The 21897-nt window shown below is 44.8% G+C and overlaps 1 protein-coding gene across 1 annotated transcript; it reads right to left on the bottom strand.

Moving 5' to 3' along the window:
- Window positions 1–6585: 6585 nt before the first annotated feature.
- On the bottom strand, window positions 6586–17644 carry crkl (v-crk avian sarcoma virus CT10 oncogene homolog-like). The gene is made up of 3 exons (XM_069704096.1): window positions 16922–17644; window positions 15346–15820; window positions 6586–9086 (listed from the first exon to the last, which is right to left on the bottom strand). Exons 1-3 carry the CDS (start codon window positions 17230–17232, stop codon window positions 8952–8954), a joined length of 921 nt encoding a protein of 306 aa, XP_069560197.1. The 5' UTR covers window positions 17233–17644; the 3' UTR covers window positions 6586–8951.
- Window positions 17645–21897: the final 4253 nt, after the last annotated feature.

The raw sequence follows: 21897 nt of genomic DNA, 5'->3' as shown, positions 1-21897 counted from the left end.
TTCCCCGAGACGGTCTTCACTGCAGTCACTGCTTACCAGAATCCAAAGGTTTGCATTTTCACACAAGTCAAAACATCCAACTCCAATCATTTTTAAATATAGCGCTGTCTAACAAAACATTAAAGCAACAAAGATGCTTGTTTTTTTTTTTAAACATAACATTGCACTAATCTGTCTTTTTTTTTTTTTTTTTTTTTTTTTTTTAATTCTTTTTTAAGGTTACCCAATTGAAAATTGACTCCAACCCCTTTGCTAAAGGATTCAGGGAGGGAGGCAGCCATACTCACAGTAAAAGGTGAGGATTTATACCTTCTTGCTAAGGATTGAATGTGTTGCACGGTGGTCAGCACATCAGAAAGTATTTTGCCAATATCTGTGTTGTTTTTTTCTATTGTTTTAGGTCCATATAAATATACTGTGAAAAAGAAAATCTGAATAACATGGAATATGCCAAAAACAATTTATTTAAATGTTATATATATTTTTTTTAGGTATGGATTAAAGAAAAGCACTTCTGGAAAGAGGCCTAGAAAGAAAAAGAATAATGTCTCCGACGGTTCTCCAGGTAATTTCACTTACACAGCTTGTATGAAGTCACAGTAAGCCAGCAGAAGAAAAAAAAAACTTGCAGTATAATAAAAGTGTATCTCCTCATGTCTTGACCCTCCTATGAGAGCCTATTCAACATTGTATTTCCCTCTCAGACCTGAAGAGGATGCCCTTCGCCTCTCAGTCGGTGCAGGCAGAGAATAATCAGCCCTCCACGCAGCAGCAGCAGCAGCAGCAGCAGCAGCAGCAGCAGCAGCAGCAGCAGCAGCCGCCGCCGCCGCCATTAAAGTGGGGTCAGCCTTCAGCCTGGGGTGAAGAGCAGCAGTCATTTGAAAATACCTATGCTGAGGCCGTGGGGCCGTCCCAGTACGACTACGACTACAACTACAACGGCGAGGAGCAGATGGTGCCTGCGTCTGCGACATATCAACCTTTCAGGTCTGATGAGCAATATCCAGGACGGGTTTAAATCGAATGGGACGATGGGAAAATAATAACATTAATGTGACCTTTAAAAAATAAATAAATAAATCTTGTTTTGACGAGGAAGGCAATGATGTTCCATAAACCTTGTTTTTCTTTTCCGGATCTGTGGATTATGCTAGATTCCCGTTTCCTTCCAGTGACATAGATAGAGCACAGACCCTCCACTAACCTCTACCTCATGTGTTTTCCACAGACCAACAACATCGCTACTACCGCAACAACCAGCACCAACACCACCACTGCCACTGCCACCACTACCACTGCCACCACTACCACACTACCACCACTACCAGCACTACCACCCACTGCCACCGCCACCAGCACTACCACTACCACTACCACTGCCAGCACTACCACCACTACCAGCACTACCACCACTACCACCACTACCACCACTGCCAGCACTACCACCACCACCACCACCACCACCACCACCACTATCACCACTGCCACCACTGCCACCACCACCAGAGCAACATGGGAGACGGAGCCGAGTACTCAAGCTTTCCACTCTCCTGCTGGTGAACTTTGACCCCTTTCAAATGGACATCGCTGATGAGCTGCCTGTCAGTCAAATAAGATAAGTTGCATTGTGTCATAATTCATATTTGCATGAAATGTGTAAATTGGTGCTGAGACGTTGAAAAAAATACATCACAATAGATAAAAATGTAAACCTGGGTGACATTCAGGTATATTTCTTGACATGAATGCTGATCTGATTCATGTTGGGATGGGCTGTTGCTTTATAAATGTGTAAAACATTAATTTGAATCTATAACCAGTTTACTAGTGTCTGCAGCTTTATTCAGGACAATGGGCTTCGTGCTAAATGAGAATGCTATCATATTGATGTTTAGTAAATATATGTTCACCATCTTAGTTTGCCAACATTTGCCAATTAGCGCTAAAACACAAAGGTATTTGATCATTAAAATAATTAACAAATTTAAGCAATTTGATCGGATGGTGGCAACAGATGGAAGAGTTCAGGGGAAGTTGAATGTGTATCAAATTCCATAGCAATTTCTCCCAATAGTTGTTGAGATCTTTCACTCAGAGCCATTAATGGTAACCTCATGTTGCTGCTGGTGGAGCTACTGTATGTGAAGGACGACCTGAACAAAGTCAACAGGATTCATCTTCTGGGGACCACGAATGTCCGTATGAAGTTTCAGGATAATCCATTTTACAGTTGTTGAGCTATTTCAATGTGGGCAAAAGTGGCGGACCCAACAAACGACCCACATCCCCAGCCATAAAGACATTTTTGCTCACATGGCTAGAAAAGTGATGGACAATCAATCCATGCTGACCTGGGCGTAACCATAGTTACCGCCATCAACACATATGACCCTCTGTCCTCCTGCACATTTCTAAATGAGTCAAAACAAGACAATGTCACCAAAAAAAACCAACGTTCCACCGTGACAGCACAGTAATGCGTTGCTGTTTTTTTTTTTTTTTTTTTTTACAACCAACTGGCAATTCAGCTATTAAATGTCATAAGATCAATAAATACGTCTTCATCAACTGTACTACTGAAGTCATGTGCAGCATTACACAAACGACAGCGTACTTCGAAAGGGTAAGAAGGAGCGAGAACAATGGAGCAGTGAGACTCTTGTCCTGGAGTGGTGCGCCTGACCTGGTAAAGCGATGACAGACAGCTCGTGTGGAATTACCATCGTTGTCTGGCATGTTTCCCCCCAGCAGAAGGCAGGAACGTCTGCGCTGTAAATGTTTTACAAGAGACAGAGGGAGAGAGAGAGAGAGAGAGAGAGAGAGAGGGAAGCCATATCTGGGACATTTAGAAAAGCTTCAGGGAGCGGACAGTGCAGAGGAATTTTCTAGAGCACACAAACTGACGTGTTTTGTGCATTTTTTTTTTTTTTTTATAAATGACATCACAGTAGGAAACGTACACAGAGGCATAAAATGGTACCAAACCTGGAGCAGATACGGGTTCGGTCGCCGATTCACTGACATCCGACGTTGTTCGCTGTGAACTGTGACATCGTGCTCACAGGATACGGATGTTTGAACCTCCCGGATCATCCACGAGGCTCATTCTGGCTTACCCCCCCCCTCCCCCCTCCAGATACAAGTAATCTTAAATCCTGGAGGTGACCTGACCGTGCCAGTAACAGAGCTTATTCATCTGTTGGGGTTAAAAACGGTTAACTTTTTAAAGTTGGCAGCATCCAAACGAATGGGAAGTGATAACGTCAGACTCCCATCTTCATTTTCATAACTCCAGTGAGTATTATGATGAACCCGATAAGTCTTAATTTGAATTTTTGTTTGCGTTTATTAAAACGCGTCGCTTTTGGTGGTTGAGATACAGTCAGCGTCCAATCAAAACACAGGAAACTTGGCACGCCGACATGTCCGTATTTTCATGTGTAATGGTCAACATTTTTTGATTCATTTTGAGGAAATTCCATTCACCATGAGAGATTAAAAACAATTTTTTTTTTGTGTGTGTGTACCTTGATTATTAATTATTATATTAATGGGCATAGGGGGACCTTTATTGACCTTTACCTTTTCTTATAATCCGCTACGTCGTTGCGGTGAGGTGAATCTTTGGTTTTGACTTGTTTGTCTTGACCGCAGCAGCAGCAGCTCGTGTTCGATGTGGAAATAATTGTTTGTTTTTCTTCACCATTTGAACCTTCGGCTGTTTTCTGTGTAATTTCACTGACTTCAGTTTTTAAGCTCATGTATCAGTTATCGTTGTACTGTTCATGCTGTATCTTGGGTTTTTTTTCAGGACAGTCCAGGCTGTCCAGATTTTTCATTATTTCATTTGATAATACTTAGATTTTTTTTGTTTTTTATGTTAAGAAAAACTACTTCTGTTTATAATTGCGTCGAGGAAATTGTCAGTAAAAGAAGGAAACGTGTGTGGGACCGCAGCAGCAGCTCGTGTTCGATGTGGAAATAATTGTTTGTTTTTCTTCACCATTTGAACCTTTCGGCTGTTTTCTGTGTAATTTCACTGACTTCAGTTTTTTAAGCTCATGTATCAGTTATCGTTGTACTGTTCATGCTGTATCTTGTGGGGTGTTTTTTGTGGTGTTTTTGGGGGTTTTTTTCAGGACAGTCCAGGCTGTCCAGATTTTTCATTATTTCATTTGATAATACTTAGGTTTTTTTGTTTTAATGTTAAGAAAAACTACTTGTTTATAATTACGTCGAGGAAATTGTCTACAATCTGGCAATATCTAAACCGTGTTTTGTGGTTCAGATCTTGCGATGAATACTAATATTCATCCGAGAAGAACGGGTGGGAATTTGGACACAATTTGGTTTAGTTTTTTTTTAAAGCGTAATAAACAAGCAAAAATGAACACAACAGCAAATTCCTTTCATTGTACGTTCAGCCCAGTTTCTCTATAAGTGACTTGTTTCTCTGCCGTCTCCCGATTCACGTCTCACAGAACAGTAAGAACAGCGTCGTTTTAATAAGATCAACGGGTCCGCCTCTAAAGCAGGGGTGGGCAACCTTTTTGGCTCAGGGGTAGCGCTGACTTTCAAAATGTGACGGCACCAGATGCGTACGTATCAAACATAAACATTAAACAAAAAATTAAAAAAAAGGCATTACAGTGTTAATACTTACATTCACTTTCAGTGGGAACGGTGTTGTTGATCACCCTCTTCTTTGCCGGCGCGTCGAAGCCTGGCGTTGGTTTTTTTGTCGTGGCGATTCTTCAGAACAGGAAGCGGGATCCGTCGGGGTGCTTCGTTGGTGTTCGTCACACTAAAAGTCTGTTCGCACGCGTACGTAGCCGGCAAACAACGCCAGCGTCCCTCCTCTGCGCGCCGTCTTCGGGACGTTTGGAAATTTTGGCCGCGCTTCATGAAGCACAAAACTCATCCAGTTTAAGAGAGTTGAACTTCTCCTTTAAGACGGCGTCACGCTGGAGATCAATCGCTTCCAACTGCAACTCCCGTGGCGCCGTTTCAGGGTCTCGTGTGAAGGGACACGACGCCGGCTGAAGGGACAAGACGCCGGCTGAAGGGACACGACGCCGGCTGAAGGGACACGACGCCGGCTGAAGGGACAAGACGCCGGCTGAAGGGACACGACGCCGGCTGAAGGGACACGACGCCGGCTGAAGGGACAAGACGCCGGCTGAAGGGACACGACGCCGGCTGAAGTGACTTGTCAATTTTTCCAAAATCGGAGAACCGACGGCAGAACTCTCCGTGCAGGTCGTCCAGTGATTTCCTGTATTTTTCCCCCCCACATGTCGAGGGGCGTCTTTCAGCGTCGCCAGCGTGGGGGAAACGAGCGAATGACTTGTTTGACATTTGCTTCTGAGGATAAAGCCGGCTCGGTTTTGAAGGCTCTTGACGTTGGTGTACATTTTCACGCACCGACCGGTCTTTCCCCCCCGTCGACTTCCCGTTCGGCTCGTCCCCCGCGCGTCGGCACGTCCACGGCAAAAGACGAATCACAAAGCCGATCCGCGTCACTCGGCTCGGGAACATCGTCAGCTTTCTCAAGTGGCTCCGAAAACGAGATCATCTCCCGTTTTGAGCTCCCCGACGCTCGTCGACGTACTTTCCCCAAACTCAAACCCGGCGGACGTCGGGAGCGGCGAAGCAAGTCCCGGTGATCGGCGTCCGTTTCTTCGAGAAACTCAACAAACCCCCGACGACGTCGGGCGAGCGTCCTCCGAGGTCGCCGGAGCCTCTCGGCGAGGGATTCCACGGCCAAAAACTCCTCCCGTTATCTCAAAAAAACTGTCATGAATCCCTCTGATAAAAATGAAAAGCCGAGCGGTGTCCTTTATGTCGCCGCTTTCGTCCAGTGCCGAGGAACATAACGGAAATGGCTGCGCTTTTTGTTTTTGTTTGTTTGTTTAGCTCGCCGGCTGAGTCTTCGTCACCGTCCCGCGTGATAAGCTCATTTTTTTTTCTCCCAACTTTGTTGTATAATTATGATATGATATGATATGATTTGGGCAATTCTGTACCGATCTTCGGCGGGCCGGATTAAAAAAAGACCAAACGGGCCGGGTGTGGCCCGCGGGCCGTAGTTTGCCCGCCCCCCGCTCTAAAGGCAATGACGCGGTAGGAGAATAAGGCCGTGCTGTTCCGCGCCAACGGTTTCCGTTGACCGCCGACGGGTACCGAGGAGTCGCGGCTCGCTCGTACGCGATTGGTTGCCACTCGCGTATTCATATTTCGGGGGGGGGAGTGGGGGGCTACAGAATGTCATCCCTGCCGCCCGCTTTGAAAAGTGCTGAACAAACCCGGGACGTGTCCCTCTGAAACGTTGCCCTTGAAAAGTTTTCCGTTCCCCATCTGCGGGGTCAGCTGACTTTCTTTTATTAGCATGTCATTAAAATTCATTAATTGGCTTCCTTTCTCCTGGGCGCAGGCAGAATCAAAACTGGAGCTGTCAAAAAAAAAAAAAAAAAAAAAAAATGAGAGCGAGAGCCAACCGTCCCGTGCTCCAGATACACGAGCCGCCGCAAAACGCGCGTCCACGCCCGCCCGCCCGCCCGCCGACACGACACCACAAAGAGCGAGTTAAAGAAGTAGACGTAAATTTTATTTACTCGTTCTGTACATAAAGGGTCAATACCAGCACAGGTGTTAACCATGGGAAATATTAACACATGTAAATGGTATAAGAAAATAAAAAGGCACAATTTTCAATTCTTAAGTAAAAGACAGGCTTTCCTAGAATATGAGAAGAGAGCACAGTAATACTGTTAATGCCATTACAAAATAACTCTGAAGCATGAGAAACAAAAACAAAAACAGCAAGTTCACCTCAAGAAAGGGAAATAATCAGGGTGTATTGCTTAATTAGTAGATTTCATTAAGCTCGACACGGGGGGGAAAAAAAAAAAAACCCATCGTGGTTTGTTCGCGCAGACCACCGGGGCGGGAATCGGAAATGAGAGAAACCTTTTTTATCTAAATGAGGAAATAAATGACGTGAAAGCAGCATTGGGCCAGGTTCAACCATCTCCCTGGCCAAGAGGTCATGCACAGAGGCAACCAGCAGGCATTTTCCCTTTTGTAAAATGTCACCTTGGGTACTTTTTTGTTTCATACCGTCGCTCATTTTTAAACAAAACAAAAACAAAAACAACAAAAAAAGGCTCGATTTCAAGAAGCGGACTACAAACTGACCGGGAAAAAAAAAAAGGGAAAATATAAGGGGGGGGACGGGGGACACTAAAAAGCTGCTGAGCAATGATTTAAACAGAACGTCTAAAAGGAGAGACCGGGGGGGGGGTTTAAGGTTTACAGCGGGAATTTCGGCTTCTGCGCCGTTTGCGCGACGGCTTCGTCCTACTGATCCAACACAGCTGGCTGCAGCACGACGTGAACAAGAATCGCTCCCACGGCTTTAACGGGAGTCTCTTCGCACGAGGACGCGCGACTCGTTGTGCTCGGACAGAATATTTCAATGACTAAAGCTGGTTAAAAAAAAAACCCTACACGGATCACGTTGAAAACACAAGGTTGGAGATGGGGATCGCACGCGCTGACAGTAAGATGTATTCTCACTCTGAAAAGGCATTGATGGGATCTCATTGGCTTGCCGAGACGCTCCCCCCCCCCCCGACCGACACCACTAACGGGCGGGAAGGCTTCGGTCCTCGCGCCTCCGTTGCCGCGGGACACCCGAGTTAAGTCTTGGGGAGTCAGGACGCTTGTGGGGAAGTGCTGGCCGGAGCTACTGCCGTTGCTATTTTGACTATTACAGGAGACCCGTTGGGGGAAGCGTGGCGCTCCTCGGCAGAAAAGTTGAAATATCTCTTTTAGTATTCGGTGCTGTTTGCACTTAAAAAAAACTAAAAAAAAACCTGCTAATCTCTACGCAAGTTCAGAATAATGAGCGTAAAGAGGTACACGCAGAGGTACGCCTCGAACGTGCGCGTCCCAAAGGGAAAAAAACAACAACAAAAAAATCAAAATAAATTGTTGATCATCTGGCACAAATAAGAAAATGAAGAAATCACATATGGCCGTGTCATGTCTTATCAACACAAGATAAATAAGTCTCATCGGCCGAGCCGGGTTGGAGAACGGATGGGATAACGGGATAATGGCATGTACTGCGTCAGGTTACATCTTCAATCCTCTACAGACCCATTTCTTCCGTTTACTCCTGACCACATTAAAAAAAAAAAAAAAAAAAATCAACCCTAAGCACTCATGGCCACTAAGTATGCGCACACGTGTGCGCTTGTGTAATGGTTAAGGTATAACAGTGACTTGATTGTTTGGGTGAAATAACATTAGACTGGCTGGTTAGCTCCTCATTGCTTCAGTGCTCTCCCGAGTCCGTAGGGATATTGCTTTTCCCTATTTCACGCAAGTATCCGCACGTCGACGACACAAACACACACCGACATTTTCAAAAGTCCCCAAGACTTCGAACATAACAAACATTCGGAGAAATCAAATCGAAAAGAAACAAACAAACAAAACAAGACACGTGATGTAATATGGGAAATATCCAATGTGAACACACATACAGACACATGCACTGATACACACACACACACACACAAACACGCTTCGACACGCTCACACCGATGCCCAGCGATCTGGAAATGAACAGGACACTTAATGCGAGGAGAAAAAAAAAAACAACCACTGCCCAGCCTGGGACCAGGATGTGGTAAAGGGAAGTGGGAGAAGTGGGGTCAGGTTTTTTTTTTTTTTTTTTAGTTTTGGAACTGATGTCCAGAAGCTGTAAACAGTCAGAAAGCCTTGCAAAACGGTTGGCAACATCAGGAGGGGTTGCTATCGTGGTACAGCCCCAAGCAAGCAAAGCACATCACCGTGACGCTGGCGGAGGAAGGTGGAGGCGGCCAGCGAGATTCAGGTACACGTCGAGATTTGGCGAGAGGCTCCGGTCAGCCTCTTTAGGGTCAGTCACTCTCGTCCGGATTCTGGGGGTCTATGATTTTGACGTGGGTGAATGGGAAGAGCCCCCTTCGTCCGTTCACCTCCCCCTCCCACTGACCGCTGATGTTCATCCGCGTAACCTTGACGATGTCGCCAACCTGAGGAAAGGAGGACAGGAGGCGGCGTTACAGGAGGACGTTGTGCAGCACCGCAAACTGAAAGCATTTCAAAAATCAAACACAAGAATCGCGCACGGCGGGGCTTTCAGCGCGACGGGAACCACGACGAGGACTCGCTTTTGCCACGCGGTGCACAAACCTACGGTGCAAATAACGATTCAAGCCGGAAACGCGTTTTCAACTCCAGTCGCGGGTTCAGCCCCCCCCCCCCCCCCCCCCCCCCTAAACGCGTGCGGGATATCCGGCTTTTCTAAAAGAGACGAGAGGGGCCGTGTCATCTCGAAGGTGCTCAAAACGTTCAGGTCAATTCACGCACACCTCCGAACACGACGTGCAAATGAAACTTTGTGCTGAACCGACAAGGAGAGCGCAGCAATTGTACCAGCGAGCGACAGTCTTAATTTTAATCGCGAGTCGTACTCGGAGCTGTTGTAAAGGTTATACTTTAATACGGTTCGATGGAAGTTGCTTTCTTAAATCTGGAAGCACTATAAATGCGAGCAGGACACACACACTTCTGTATGCACTATACAGGATGCGCTCAGGCTACAAGAGCTCTTCTGTCGCAGGCAGATAAATAGAAACGTCCGCGTCGTCAGGGCACCAAATCTCTTTTCACATGGAGCTTTTATTTTTTTTTTTTTTTTTTTTTTTTTGCATGCACGCATGACTTCAACCGAGCCGAAACACTGCAAGGTCGAGTGTTGTTCAAAAAGTACTGCCGCTGGCAATACTGGTTCCTGCGCAACACTTTTACGGATCCAACTCTTTACAAAATCCATTTTCACAAAAAGAAAATGACGTTACAAATTCGGGTACAAATCTTTTGAGTTCATGTCTGGAAGGGGAGAGTGTAACATTGGTTGTTTTCTGTAGCAGCAATTACAGTCGACACCTTAAATACAAGCTACCGCCAGATACTGCAATTTATCAATGTTTCTTACATTGCCTGACGTGTAGATTATCAGTGGAAGATTTACCGAAGTGGACACAGTGATTATTATTATTATTATTATTATTATCGAGAGAGAGAGAGAGCGAGAGAGAGGCTGCGTACTGTAAACGTTGTTCCTCTCTGATATTCATGAGCTTTGAAGAAAGACACTTTTCATTGCCTGAGGAAAAAGCAAAATACCTACGACACAGTGCTGATGTTTATTTTAAAACCGGTTCCAAAAATCGCGCTAACAATACACCTGCGAGGTTACACAACATGCAGACTGAGTTATTAATACATATTTAAAAATAAATAAATAAAAAAAACCGACTGTCAGGTCTCCCACACGTTTTACACTGTGGTTCAGACAGATGACGGCGGCGCACGGGGCTGTCGCTCAGATGGTTTGTGACACTGAACGTGACCCCAATCCGCTGCAGCCGTTATGTTCTTTATCGGGATTAGAAGGGAAAACATCTCCCGTCATCACAACCGTGATTGAAAATTCAGCGCGAGGGCAAATAATTTGTAGCGTTGACGTGAAAGAGGCTTCAAGGGCATCCGAGCCCGAGACATTATCTGTAACAATAATCCCCGATGGCACTCTGGAAATCGCACGAACGTCGCGAAAAGCTTCGGTGAAATCCGTCTGTCAAAAGAATTAATAATAATAAAAATTTTAAAACGTGCATTTGAAAGAATCATGATGAAGTGAAGGTAGATTACGATCATTCAAATTCGTCCCGACAAGTTTTTACCTTATCAATTTTCATAAAGCCTAAATGTTAAATTGTATCTTGCTATATTTCAGGGATTAAAAGGCGTAAATCTTTGTTCAGAAGAACCTTTTTAAAATCCTTCAGTGTTCAGTAGTTGAAAACCTACTTTTTAAACTTTGCCCTTTCGCACACTTTATAGGTGGACAGACAACTTTTAGTATATGAAATTTACTGTTACCATTAAAAAAAAAAAAAAAAACCTGTGTGATCACTTAAAAGAGAGAATGAATGAACAATGTGATTATCACAATCCAGCAAAAATAGAAAAAACAAAAAATAGCCCAACTATGAAACCCTGCCTGTCCTGAAGTGAATAAATAATGACTGAAAGCTTCTGCTTCTTGAACCTTAAGAGCCACGGCACAAAACTGAAGGGTTTTTACTGGAAGCCATGACTTCTTTGGAGCCAAAGGCCGACAGATAGACGACAAATGATGAGACAAGATCAGGTATGCGCTTTCGGTCCAAAGCAGGTTTTAGATCAGTAAATCAAAAACACCAAAAGTAGCAGCTGTTCAGTAGCTAAAACTTTGTGAATTTGGCTCCAATAAAACACACAGTATGAAGAGCAAAGCGTTGACAAAACAAAATGGAGCCGCAGGGTCATGGCACTCGTCAGGATTGGCAAGTGGAGAAGGCCTTGCCAACAGGTTACTGATTATCATCATCATCATCATCACATGCAGAAATACAACTCGTCAGTAAAAATATCATGGAAATGCAGATTATTTGTAGAAACTACGTTCAATAACAATTCTATACCTGTAGGGAAAAACAATAATCAATCTAATCGCCACTAAGGACAAGCCGAAAGGCTTGAAGATACATGCTTTATGGAAAAAAAAAAAAAAGTAGAATTGTTACCTATAGAAAATAGAGGCAGGAATAATGAACAGATTAAGACCGGTTCCTCGGGAAGGGATTTCCTCAATACTCCTGTTTCAGGCTTATTGAGAAGAGGTGCAAAATAAAAGGCAGCCCTGAAGAGCAGCAATTATACCTGCGCCGCTATCCAGTACATGTGCATTACAGGTGTTTCTATTCGCCATTCGGGAAAAAAATTGGCATTTAAAAAGACAATTACGTCTTCATTTCTTAACTTGCAGCCAATAGAAAATGAATATACTCTCAAAAGAACAAGTTTAATGAATCGAAATCAAACACGTGCAGCACCGATTTATCCAAACTCCTTGACCTCTTGAAGTTCTGCCCGTCTCTCGAGTGGAACAGACCCGGCCTTGCTTTTACCGGCGAGGACCGAAGAACAGACCTGCAGCCTGAACTTGACCAAAGCGCAGACACACAACTGGTGTGCCCGCTGCAACTTGCTACTTGTGTCCAGATTAAACAAAGCGACGCCGTGTGCTGGGTTGAAGCTGGTGTTGACGGCGAGTCCTCGAATCCAGCACGCCGGAAACATCCGACGGTGGAAATTGATGTGAAACACGGCAGCAGGAAGCGAGTCTAAAGTTTGAAATGCGTAAAACCAAGACGTGCCGGACACGCACACGCCGTCCGCCCTGACAGCCGAGTGTGCTGGGTTGGCACGGTCGACAAACGGGACGACATGTCTGGCGAGTCCTACGGTGCGTTCGCACAGAGCATGCAAATATAAATCATAAAAAGATTGAAATTCTAAATGGACAACAATTAAAAAAAAAAAAAATCCCTTTAAATCTGCTTCATATTTGACTTGTTGGTGAAAAATGTTGCTGAAAATGACCTGATCTCTCTCACTTGATTACATGAACACATGTTCACTTACACTTTGCATAATGCTCAGGGGAACAAAGGGTATTTTTTTTTGGGTGCTATTTTTCACTAACGATAAATGACGATTCTATAATAACTGGGTTTGATCAAAGTCAACACCGATTCGGCGCAAATTCTATTTAAAACGGTTCCACTGTAGATCTCAGACCAGCTCGGAGCGTCGCTGGTAAACAGGGGAACAAACAAAAAAAAAGAAGCTTTTATTAACCGCAACTAATAACTTGCGCCAACACTAGATTAAGCTGTTTAAAACAAGTTCACATGGCAGCAACCACATGTGAAATATGATGAGTGAAAATTGTTTTGGGAATCAAAGCTGTAATGAAATGATTAAGACTCTTATGGCTCTTTTTTTATTTGTATTTTTTTTTTTAACAGGGAGACAATGCATGTCCACACGACATATATTTAACTTGCACTGGAGACGCCAGTCAAGGGTTAATCTCTTTAATCTCCGGTCACCGAGTGTCTCCCGTCTGTAAACTAGAGCTCCGTACACTTCAGTGAAACGCCGTCAAATTACACGGAGCAGCATGAAGTACCGAATAACGTTGCACTTCGATTGGCCGTTCGCACGCACTCCCTCTTTCCCCGCTTTGCCTGCCCCTCCGTCTCGTCTCGTCCCGTCCCGTCCCGTCTCGTCCCCTCTTGCATCTTGTCGAACGGCTTGAATGAACGCTCGCTTCTTATTTGTGTTGAGTGAAAGCTTGCTCGGCTAAAACTGTCGACAGAGGAGGGGTAATGGCGGGCAGCGAAGGGTGCAAACACCGGCCGGCCGATGTGTCTTTGTTGACCCGATTCACTGCCGGTTGGAATGACGTACTGGGCTTTTTGGTTGTTTTTTTTTTTTCTGGAGGTGACTCTTGCTAGCTGTCAATTGTTTAAAAACAACAACAACAAAAAAGGAGACAAGAGAGAAGAGAGCAGAGAAAGCTGCCTGACCTTTGGCGCGAGTACGATTCACAGGGGTTTGCTCATGTTCCAGATTTACACTCATTTCTATGCGAGAGTCACAGCGACCGAGTGCATCTCTGTATCCGTCTATAGCGGCCTAGTTTACTTCCTACATACGCTGACGAACGCTGGCGTCAGCGAATGGCGGCAGAGCCGAGACGCTTTCCATTTCCACCACCACCAACCCCCCCCCCCCCCTCTCTCTCTCCCCCCTGGGGGGGGAGGGGGGGATAACTACAGCTCAATCTGCAGACTCTTTTGGAGCGCCGCTATATATTTCTGCAGCGCACGCCGAGCATTACGTCGCATGTTTCGACATGTCGCCACAGCCAGAGCGGATCTGTATGAGGAACAGTGCCCCGCGGACCAAATGCTGCGCAGCCGCGGAGAGCAGCGGGGCCGCCGTCAGAGCTGCCGCCGCTCCGGCAGCTGGCTGGCTCGCGGGAAGGACGTCGGGTAGAACTGGGGCACACCGATCGCTCATCGGTGGGAAAGTGAGTCAGCGCACCGTGGACAGTCTCACCGGAGTCCCCCCCCCCCCCACACACACACACCTCCTACCCTCAATTTCCCACCAGCCAAGGTGTAATTTGCATCATCATTCCAAGAAAAAAAACAACCTCAAACAGACGTACTACACAGATCTGTCACGCCTCCTCCCTCGCTTTAACGGGACGTCTCGTCCAATCAAAAGCCGGACAATTAGGGTCTCAGCTGCCGGACGCGCGGCAACAGACGTGTTCGTTTTCGGTCGATACGGACAACGATCATCGCGCGGCCGGACGCCAGTGACGAGAGACGCAAGTTGACCGGAGGTGAAACGCTTACAGATAATGTCGGATTTCTTCCGACAGAAAAATAGATTAAAATTTTTTTTTTTTAAATACACTTCTGTCTTCTGGTTATGCATCTTTTTATGTGACCACACAAACAGCAGCAGCAGCAGCAGCGGCAGCAGGGTGGTATTGTTGGGAGGACTGTGAAGAAACTTTCACACATTGAACCAGTAAAACTGCTGATGTAACTGTGGTCAGCGCTGGAGATTTCCCCTGTACTCCTGACAAGATACTTAGTAATGCAATTTCGACTTTAACATGCGGCGGAGCAATTACAGGAAATGGTGCAGTGACATAAATATTCTGCGTCTGGTGTGAAACTTACCATTTCGTTTGCTCTTTCAACTACATGATGTGCGATTTTAAAAGGGGTTGTCTGAGGTTGAGACATTTTCAAAAGTAAATGTTTGCCACACTATTTAATTCATGTGATTAGTCCCTGCAAAAGCCTAATGAACAAATTCCTTGTTCATTCAAATATATATATATATAATTGACATTAGAAATGATAAAAACATAAGCTGGACTCAAGCATCTTCTGTAAAAGAACACAGCTGAACATCTGATTTGAACCACACTGGGAGAAACGTTGAGTCAAAAGATGAGGCATTGCAGCTTTAAGCCGAGTAGCCTACGCCTTGTTGTTTCACGTACTTGGCATGGAGATTTACTGCATGATGTTGCATTGCAAATCAAAAGAAGGGCTGCAGCGAGGCATTGGTTATGTGACAAACTAAGTTGGGATTCTTTCATGACCTGAAGTTTGAAAATGTTCATGAAGACCAAAGTGTTTAACTGCAATATTTGATCTCTTAACAAGATCAGCAGCAGATTAAAGCATCATTTTAAGTCAGCAGATGAAGGCTGAAAGGAGCAAGGAAGCGAGAGGGGAAAAAAAAAAAAAAAAAAGGACACGGATAAAACAGGGGAGAGAAAATGGAAATTGATTTTTACAATACCTCTAGAGCCAGTGCTGTTTTGTCGTAGGCACAGGGCACTCGTTTCTGGATGGCCTTCGCCATGACTGGGCCGTTCTGCATGGACGGTAGAGGAGGGATAACCGCGCCCGGTGTGCCGGGGGGCAACGGAGAGGGTGTCTGGGGCTGGGCGTAGGCGTGGACGAGGGCGTGGGAGGGCTCGGGGATCCCGTAGCTGTTGGAGTTGCGCGATCCGTGAGAAGGCTGGCCGGGGTGGGGGGAAGGTCGTACCAATTTCTCCACGTAGGGCACGGGGATCATCCCGATGCGTCCTTCTTTACTCTTGGCGCTCCACCACTGCTCCTCTGGCTTCTCCAGGATGATGAGGATCTCCCCCCTCTTGAAAGGAAGGTCCTCGGCGTCGCTGCCAGTGAAGTCATATAGAGTCCGCACATACTCCAGGTTCTCCTCTTGGCCAATCGTCGTCTGGATGGGAGTGCCGACTGTGCTCGGATATCTTGGCAGAGGAAGTAGACAATTTGGTTACTGTCAGGTGGATAATATTGGAGCTGCAAAGATGAATCAATTCCTTCATAGGCAGTGAATGTATCAACTATTATGAGAGTTCATTTATTGTTTGGGTCATTTTTGAAGGGAAAGTGCTCAAATTCGGTGTAAACAGCTTTTTAAAAAATGTGAATATTTTCTGATTCCTATCGGAAACGGGATATCTTTTGGTTGTGGCGTGTTGGTCGGGACGAAACAAGAAATGTTATAGACTTCACCATCGGCTTAAAGTAACACTTTGGGCGTCATTTTCAACATTTTCTGAAACTTTAAAGACCAAACTTCTTACTGGTTAGTTGAGAAATGGTCTTCAATTCAATCATTACTTGCAGCCTAGATTCTATAAAAAAAAAATTAAAAAAAAGACCTCAGAAATTGCGCCACTAATAAAATCAGAGAGAAATGTCCCTCAAGCATTTTGATGTTGCCTTGCCAAGGAATTAAAAAAAATTTATATTAATAAAGGTGTCTGTCATTTTCTCGATTAATCAATTGGCTGTTGGGTCTTTGTAATATCAGAAAAAGGTGAAACGTGTCAACCAGTGTTTCCCAAAGCTTAATATGCAGCCTAATATGTCGTATTTCATCCAGACCAACAGTCCTCAACTAAATATATTCAGTTTATGGTCATGGAGAACTAAAAGAAGCAGAAAATATTCACATTTAAGAAGATGGTATCAGACAATCTTTGCATTTTTACATTAAAAAAAAAAAAATGGACTCGAGGAATAATTGATCATCAAAATAGCTGACGATTCATTCAAAAAGCAGCGCCCAAGTCACGAAATGAACGATCAGGTGAGAGTAATGGCTGTTAAACTAAAAAAAAAAAAACAAACAAAAAAAACAACAACAGCAGTGTTGGCTGCTGTTTATTTATCCAACCCCGGTGGCTTGGTACACAACACACCTCCATTCACAACAGTAAACCGACTGTCGGACGACAATACCAGAGGCGCTCCGATGAAAACAAGTGACCTGAAAGTGGGTTAAGTTGCGTTTAAAAATAGCCTCCTCCCCCGTCCCCCGTCCCAACAGGAGGTGGACCTACCTGGGGGCTGGCTCTATCAGCGTGGTCGTGTCCAGGTAGTGGATCTTGTAGAACTCCAGGAGAGCCGGGAGGTGCTCGAACTCCTGGTCGCCGATCTTAAACCTCTTGCTGGGCAAAGAGTTGATGATATAGTGGGACACTTTGGAGTTTTCCGACACCGACAGCACGTAGTCGCCGGGACAGGTCGACGAGTCTCGGACAAGAAACATGCCGTGTCTCTGTCCCTGTAACCTATTCTGCGCCTCTTGTCGCGACACGGGTCCAAAATACCAGGCGGACCGATCGGACGAGTCAAACCGAGCAGTTGACATCTCTGTTCACAACAACAACAACAAATAAGTTAATAGAAGTCTACAAGCACGAAATGGAGACTAGATAATAAGTTAAAAAAATATATAAAATTAAAAATAAAACGTGTGAGAGAGGTCGGTCAATCACAGCAACTGGTAGGACGACTCGGGGTGATATGCGGGGCACTCGTCGCCCTGTGAGGGGGTGTGGTGGGGGGGGGTTTCTGCACAAAAAAAAAGCTGCAGGCTCCCGAGGACGTGATTTAAAAACAACAACAACAACAACAACAACCTGACGGGTTCAGAGACAAGCAGCTACCGACTTGATCCGACTTTGGAGCATAATGTGGTTCCGGTGTTCAGCAGTCAGTCAAAAAGGGGGAGCCGAGCAGGCGGCCAAAACCTCTCCAGAAAAAATCAAACCTACGACAGGCAAACATCGACGGAAGACGAAGCAGCGAGTGATCAATGAAGCTTCCCCTTTCCGAGAAAACACCCAGCTTCTCTCGTAATAATTGATCTCCTCCCGAGTCAAGTGTTCAAGTTATGAGAGCGGAAAAGGTGGCCTCACTTTTTCTTTCTTTTTCTTTTTTTTTTTTTTTTTTACACCTGATAAATCCTCATGCCTGCGAAAGGTCGCCGGTAGCCTCGGGCGGAGAGCGCGCGTTAAACGCCCCGGTGTACCTCTCCTTTATTCTTACGCACGTCACGGAAATGCGTTTTTGAATCTCCCGTCTCGACTCTTTGAGGCAACACGGCGGAAAAAATGGCGGCGGCCCCGCAACACGTCTTCACACAAAAAAAGGATTTCACAGCCGCGGCTCGTCTCCCGCGCGCGTGCATTTCAGGAACTGAAAGCGTGTGCTGGAGCTCTCGCGTGCATATTTCCTCTCCCCCCGACCGCTCACGAGGGATCCCCCGGCTTAACCAACTCTATATTTTATACTTTTCCCCTTTTTATTTCTGCTCGTCCCCCCCCTTCACCCGAAGCCGCCAGAAGTGCGAGTCCGAGACCGAAAAAAATGGCGACGGGAGGGCAGGTCCCGCTTTCTGTGTGCACGTCACTGACGCCCGGAGGTGGGAGGGGGGGGGGTGACGATGACACGGACAGCCCCCCCACCACCTCCTCCTCTTCCTCCTCCTCCTCCTCCCACCTCCGTGTCACTCATGTTTCCGTGATACAGCTGGAGAGCATCATGACAAACGACAAAAAAACAAAAAAAAAAGAAAAAGTGGCGATGCCATTATCACAGGGCGACATACAGCGAGACCAAGCGCAGTGCAGGCCTGTTCGTAGCAGCGGCACTGCTCAAGTTTGTCTCTGCTTCTCTATTATTCTCCGCTGTCCAATTTCATTTCTTCTTTAAAGCAACTGGGGGACTTTTTTTTTTTTTTTCTCTCTTTTTTTTAAACACATCTTCATATTGCATAACTCACGAATATTACAACAGAGCCGAAGGGTAAATCAGCTCTCGTACATCTCGTATGTATATGGAGGCAAGTTGTTGCCACAGCAGAAACAGAAAAGCGTGACCAGTATCATGTTATGATGTCAAAAGTTTATTGTTATAACAATGTTTTTTTTTTGTTTTGTTTTTACATTAGAACAAGACGTTTTCACTTACACGATATATAACTTATCACTTTATAACAATACACTTTTGTTTGTTATAACAGCTTACTATTTACGAGTTATAACGACAACAACAACAAAAATGTCCTGTTATAACGTGATGAGTTGGTCTTAGGAAAAAGGGGAAATGTCCCTCCAGCTGACCAGTGAGAAATGATGCGATGTCACTTTCCTCCTCATGATATTTTAGAGTTCATTGTAATGTGTACAGGCTTGACGTGGTAAACTATTGTCTGTAATAACAAGAAATGAAACGACAGCGAGTGCAGTTGTTTGGCCTTTCAGCAACGCTCACGTCCACCACCAGGTGGAGCCGACCACGAATCGCTGGTCTAAAACAACGCGTCGTATTTTACAAGGTAGCTAAAATAGCTCTTAAGTAAACACGGTTGGGGTAAAAAAAAGTCCCAACGTTTGCATTTGAGATGAAGTTACGTAGAAATATTAAGTGGCATAACATTAAATAAGTATAGTCTAAGTACGACAAAACCCTTTTGACGTACAGCTCGATGTTTAGATATATGATTCTAAACATGCAGTCGTGTCTGACAACCCTGATGTGTTTCCTGAGAACAATGCCTGTCCTGTTTAACAGGAACACTTTTCAATGAGCATCTACTGTATTTAAGACAGGATTGTCTTTGCAGCTTACTTCATCTCACGGGTTTAGAATAATAGTTTGTACTAGCCTGATACAGTTTACAGTATATATGTTCAGTCAACAGCTATTTAAAGGTGCCAGTAAAAAAAAAAAAACTTGTACATATTTCCCTATTTTCATATCCTGTTGTTCTTCAACTTCCCCTCCATTCAATCTCACAATAAGTATTATCTGGCACAGAGATGTGATACACTGATTTTTGCCAGTGACACCAAATGCTGAAAGGGAGACAGTGAATTTTAAATGCAGGAGGCATGGCCTCCAAAGAATCCCTATAATAAAACGTAACACAAACAAAACAACGCGTTCACAAAAACAAGCCGAGTGCGACAAGCCACCCGGCGGAGTGGCACAACTTCTGCTCAGTGATTAAAGTCAAATATATAAAGAGGTAGCTGTGTTCCTGTGGTGACTGAGGTTTCAGTGACCGTGTCTCATGAGGCTACAGCTGGCACAGAGCAGCTCTCATCGCTGCGACACTGCCTGAATGTTAATAGATTTGCACCCACTGGGTCTTAACGGCTAAAGCCTGCCAATTCCCACATCTCCACAAAGATGCAGTGATGCAACAAGTTGGGGGGTGAGGGGGGGGTGGAACAACACACATTTAACCTCCTCAGAAATATACGAAAATATGCTGATGTCCTGTGCAGGACTTTGACTTGAACCTGGTGTCTACCTGTGTTATAACCGTCTATTTTAATTTAGTTACTACAAAAGTGACACCGGCCATTCATGAAGATGGATGTTTTGTAGGAGCTCATGATTTTAACATCCAGATAATTGCGGTTTTGTCACCGCCATGAGTCGGAGTCGTGACATACCCACAGTGTGTGTGACCTGCCGTCAAACTATACCCGACTGAATAGACGCTCACTGGAAACTTCTTTCAAAACACCACCATCTAGTGGGTGCATGAAAGTGACCATTTTTTGCTTTTCATCCAAGCACACGTTTTACACTCTCTTTCCATTGCAGACTGGTAGCGCTGTTGCAGGGAGATGAGATGTTAAACACCTTGACAGATACGGGAGCTGTAAAGAACAACTGCAGCCTCGAGCCTGAGCACAAATGCAGAGGGTACGTTGACAACTCCTGCCAGGGAAGAAAAGGGTATCTTGCTGACTCCGACAGACACATTTAGGAGGAAAAACAAATGACCTGCCTGAGCTCACGCTCAGGATTAGTTTTCGTATCATTACCTCCCGCCTGTCACTTCTGTATTAATAATTTGCCTTATGGGCTGCAGCCACACGAGGCTCAAATTACCAACACAAAATACCAATAAAACCATTATCTTTGTCAGGAACAATCAATGGTGAAGATTTTTCCATTTGCACAGTTATCATCAACTATTTTTTTTTACAACAGTTCTTATTGTACCTTATTGAGAAACCTCCTTTACATGTTATTCAGTATTTATTTTTTTCAAAGGGAACACTGAATCCATTGAAAATGAAAGGAGAGCTTTTTTTTTTTTAACGTATTACCATTACAGGTTGTTTCCGACCACACCTTGGCATCAGAGTGCTCTGTGCATCTAGTGGAGGCTCGGTGATATGGATTTGTAGGATGTGTGGGAGCTGAGCATTGAACTGAGGTGCTGAGTGCTCATTTTAAGGCTGCTGGTTCAGCCATCACCTTAATCTATTGTTGTGGAGACTGATGGTAACGTCTTTGTGATATGGCTGGAAAAGTGTAAATGTGTTTTCAGAGCAGTGCGAGTACCGTGTAGATGACTATGGTCGGCACTGAGCGGTGCTCTTTTTGGTTACTCTGATGTACTGCAGAGGTTTCATAAGCAGTGAAAGATCATTACCGTCCATCTCTCAATCTGCTTGACTCCAATATCAACACGTCTTTGAAAAGTTGCTCGACAAAAACAGCTCTACACTGTTTCTAGTGAATGAGTATTAGTTTACCAGATTACAACATAACTACTTGATTACGAATTGATATGTCTAAGCCTCGCTAACTCGGGTTCATGCTGGGAACTGTCTACCTTGCCTGGCTGCGTGCAGTTCTTAACTTGCCCCGCGTTGTTGCACAATTACAAACTGGGTTTGGATTCGTGTTATGAAATTAGACCAAGTGCTTTTAAATTTGTTGACCTTTGCACAACTGCGTACTGTCTCATTTCAAAGTGTTTTAATGAAGAAGCTGCAGAGCAGTTTCATTTCTGAGGGAAGTTCCCCACTGTATGTTAATATGATAGCTGGTGATATATTTATTTCAGGACACCGTTCAATCTTAATCCTGTTTTAGACATAATGGTTTTGTTTATGACGCAAACACGCTCTGTCAAACTTTGTGTACATGTTGCAATGAGATTATTTTTATTTAATTCACTTTTATTTCTGGCTTTTTGCAGAATAATAACAACAACAACAAG

This window comes from Brachyistius frenatus, unplaced genomic scaffold, assembly GCF_029030835.1.
Source record: "Brachyistius frenatus isolate BFR_SWC_R1_liver_20210118 unplaced genomic scaffold, ASM2903083v1 Contig_3, whole genome shotgun sequence".
Classification (NCBI taxonomy): Eukaryota; Metazoa; Chordata; class Actinopteri; family Embiotocidae; genus Brachyistius; species Brachyistius frenatus.
Note: the sequence above shows the minus strand (reverse complement) of the source record. Positions and strands in the feature narration are given on the sequence as shown.

What these genes read in the sequence shown, in the direction of transcription:
- crkl (XM_069704096.1), bottom strand. Translation starts at nt 17,232, where the DNA reads ATGTCAACTGCTCGGTTTGACTCGTCCGATCGGTCCGCCTGGTATTTT. An exon ending in CTGATAGAGCCAGCCCCCAG is followed by an intron (nt 15,821 to 16,921) that starts GTAGGTCCACCT and finishes TCCTCTGCCAAG; the next exon opens with ATATCCGAGCACAGTCGGCA. An exon ending in AAACAGCACTGGCTCTAGAG is followed by an intron (nt 9,087 to 15,345) that starts GTATTGTAAAAA and finishes TCCTTTCCTCAG; the next exon opens with GTTGGCGACATCGTCAAGGT.